Here is a 2,581-nt window from a genome sequence, read left to right as displayed (position 1 = left end):
CCCTACACCTATAATTACACATTCTTTATAATGACATAAATCCTACTTTAAGGCTTAGACTTCATCACCCAGGGAGAGACTCCAACATACCTTTGCTTCTTCTAACATTTCTTGTGTTTCTTCTTGAGAATGGCTAATGAAAACATCACCAATCTGATAAGGTATCATTAAGCAGTCATCGTCTGCAAGCATGATATCCTCACAAGCATCTTCTAAATTCTGGAGTTGTTTCTGTAAATACAAAAGTGAACAGCAATGAAGAATGTATTCAAAATTCCCTAATAGAGGCTAAAAGCCAATTTTAATTTGGGGACCTCAACTCTTTGAGGGACTCTTTCACATAGGTATCATCACATTAAAATAAGTTTCTTACATTTTTAGATAGCATTTCATAAGGAAACACGTAGCTCACTAACACACTGTCCTTTAGATAGTTCCAGATTGCTGTAAGCCCCCTGTGGCGGACAGTGGAGGTATCCATGGCCACTCAAAATGTCTCCTACTTTGCTTCCCACCTTGTGGCTTCTGCCTTCTTATAGTAAAATAAAAACACGAACACAAACACAAACCTGCATTTCTCAGCTTTGCTTGAAGATAGGATGAAAGCAAATAATAGCATAAATTCCACTAATCAAAGACACCTGAACTGGACTTCAACCCAGGACAGCTGCATGAGAAGAGGCTGGGCACAAGCCTCTGACACACAGGCTTGGGCCCGGCAGCAGCCCAGCGTTCCAAGGACCGAGGGGCAGCGTCCCCATGGTGGAGGGGACAGCTGGCTCTGGGATCAGTGGCGACAACAGCAGCTCCATCACCAGCCAAGTTCTCTGGTTCTGGGACCTGCTCCTAGACCCTCAGCCGAGGGTCACACCCCTCAACAATCTGTACGCTATCTCACCTCCCTTAAACAACATCTTCCTTCTTAAACTCACTAGAGTGTATTTTGTCATCTACAACAAAGAGCCCAGACAGATATAATCACATATTACTGAATTTAGTTTTAAAAAGCTATAGCATGAAGAACTTTTATTTTTCTTAAATAAGATCTGTATTTTCAATACCTTTTTTACTTCTATTTCCTCCTTCAGCTCTGTAATTCTACTTGTATTCCGTGCAAATTTGTTTATCTTTTGTTGATCTTCAAAAGTAACGTTGACATCTTCTGCAGCCTGAAAAAACATATACATTGTTTTGTAGAGTTAATTTTAATGGAGAAGTTACAGGTTAGCTTTTAATATAACTCTGAAATAGCCCAATAAACTACTTGCCCTCAGAGTCCAGAATCACGAGAGGTACAGAATATCACAAACACAGGCCTTACTAAGTTTCTGCTCCACAAGCTTAAGATTTGTTCATAAATCTATAACCTCTTCTTATATGCTATGGAGTAATGCCTAAGGTGCAAAAACACTTCAAATATAAATAACAATTAAGAATAAGTCCTGAATCGACACAGAGCAAAACTGCACTACCTTTAAAACTATTTTCCACCAGCCTCCACAGCTGAGGGTTGTACCAGAAAATCAGAAACAGGGAAGAAATCTTGAGAGAAACTCTCCAGGGACTGCAGGCTTTGTAATAAGGAAGTGACAAGAACAGGAGTGTACCCATTTCTGGAGATAAATATAACTCAATACAAACTCTTTTGAGCTGTATGGCACAAAACAAAAACCCATGGGAAAAAAAAAAAAAAAAGAATAAGTCCTGAATCAAGTCAGTCAACTTTTGGCCTAGAGCAGAATTTTTTAAGACAGCCCAGGGAACAAAAGTGATGTGATAATTAATTTTGGTAAATGCCTCAGACTAGTTTATTCTCTCACAGTTAAAACTTGCTTAAGTTTATTGAGGCTATCAGAAGTCTATTTCTATAATTTTTAATCTAAATGATACACTGGCTTGAGGGTCACTATGCATTTCAGTGACTATATTCCACACACACATAGTAAAAATTATGCTTAATGCAGAACTTGTTTATGTGTCTTAATTATGAATGAGGTGTAATTCACTGTAAAATGATAAAAATTGACTATTTTTAAACTGTGATTAAACTTGTAAATAAAATTAGACTACTTAGACAACAAAGTATCTATGAAACCATATAAATAACAGCTAACATTTACTGAGCATTTATTATGTACCAAGAACTTTCTAAGTACTTTATTATCTCTGCTAATCCTCCAATCAGTCTTATTAAGTAGGATCATTAGTACCACTGTTCTACCGATGGAGAAAGCATGGCACAGAGAGGTTAAATAATTTGCCCAAAGCCACATAGCAAGTAAGTGGTAAAGCTTGGTTTCAACCCAGGTAATCTGGCACCAGAGTCCAGACAGGCCCATGAGCTCTTGGAAATTAAAGGCAATAGTGTGTGTGTGTGTGTGCGCGTGTGTGTGTGTGCATGCGTGTGTGTTTATACACGCAATCATGGATATCTAGAAGAGGAGCAGGAAGTCCTTGGTTTTAATCAGATTCTCAAAGGGGGACCTTTATTTTTTTTTTTTGGTTCCTTCCCCTTTTCATTTTTTTTTTAAATTTTATATTGGAATATAGTTGATTAACAAGGGACTATATATATATATAT

General features: G+C 37.6%; 1 protein-coding gene across 1 annotated transcript in view; it reads right to left on the bottom strand.

Annotated features, from left to right (window-relative positions):
• Positions 1–2,581, bottom strand: part of PFDN4 (prefoldin subunit 4) — a 10,482-nt gene that overhangs the window by 2,548 nt on the left and 5,353 nt on the right. The window contains exons 2-3 of the mRNA XM_007457605.1: positions 1,062–1,169; positions 91–231 (exon numbers count right to left, since the gene is read on the bottom strand). Of these exons, the coding sequence (XP_007457667.1) occupies positions 91–231; positions 1,062–1,169 (249 nt within the window). The remainder of the gene's footprint in view (positions 1–90; positions 232–1,061; positions 1,170–2,581) is intronic.

Source organism: Lipotes vexillifer, unplaced genomic scaffold (assembly GCF_000442215.2).
Source record: "Lipotes vexillifer unplaced genomic scaffold, Lipotes_vexillifer_v1.1 scaffold1186, whole genome shotgun sequence".
Classification (NCBI taxonomy): domain Eukaryota; kingdom Metazoa; phylum Chordata; class Mammalia; order Artiodactyla; family Lipotidae; genus Lipotes; species Lipotes vexillifer.
This window is presented reverse-complemented; position numbering and strand designations above follow the sequence as displayed.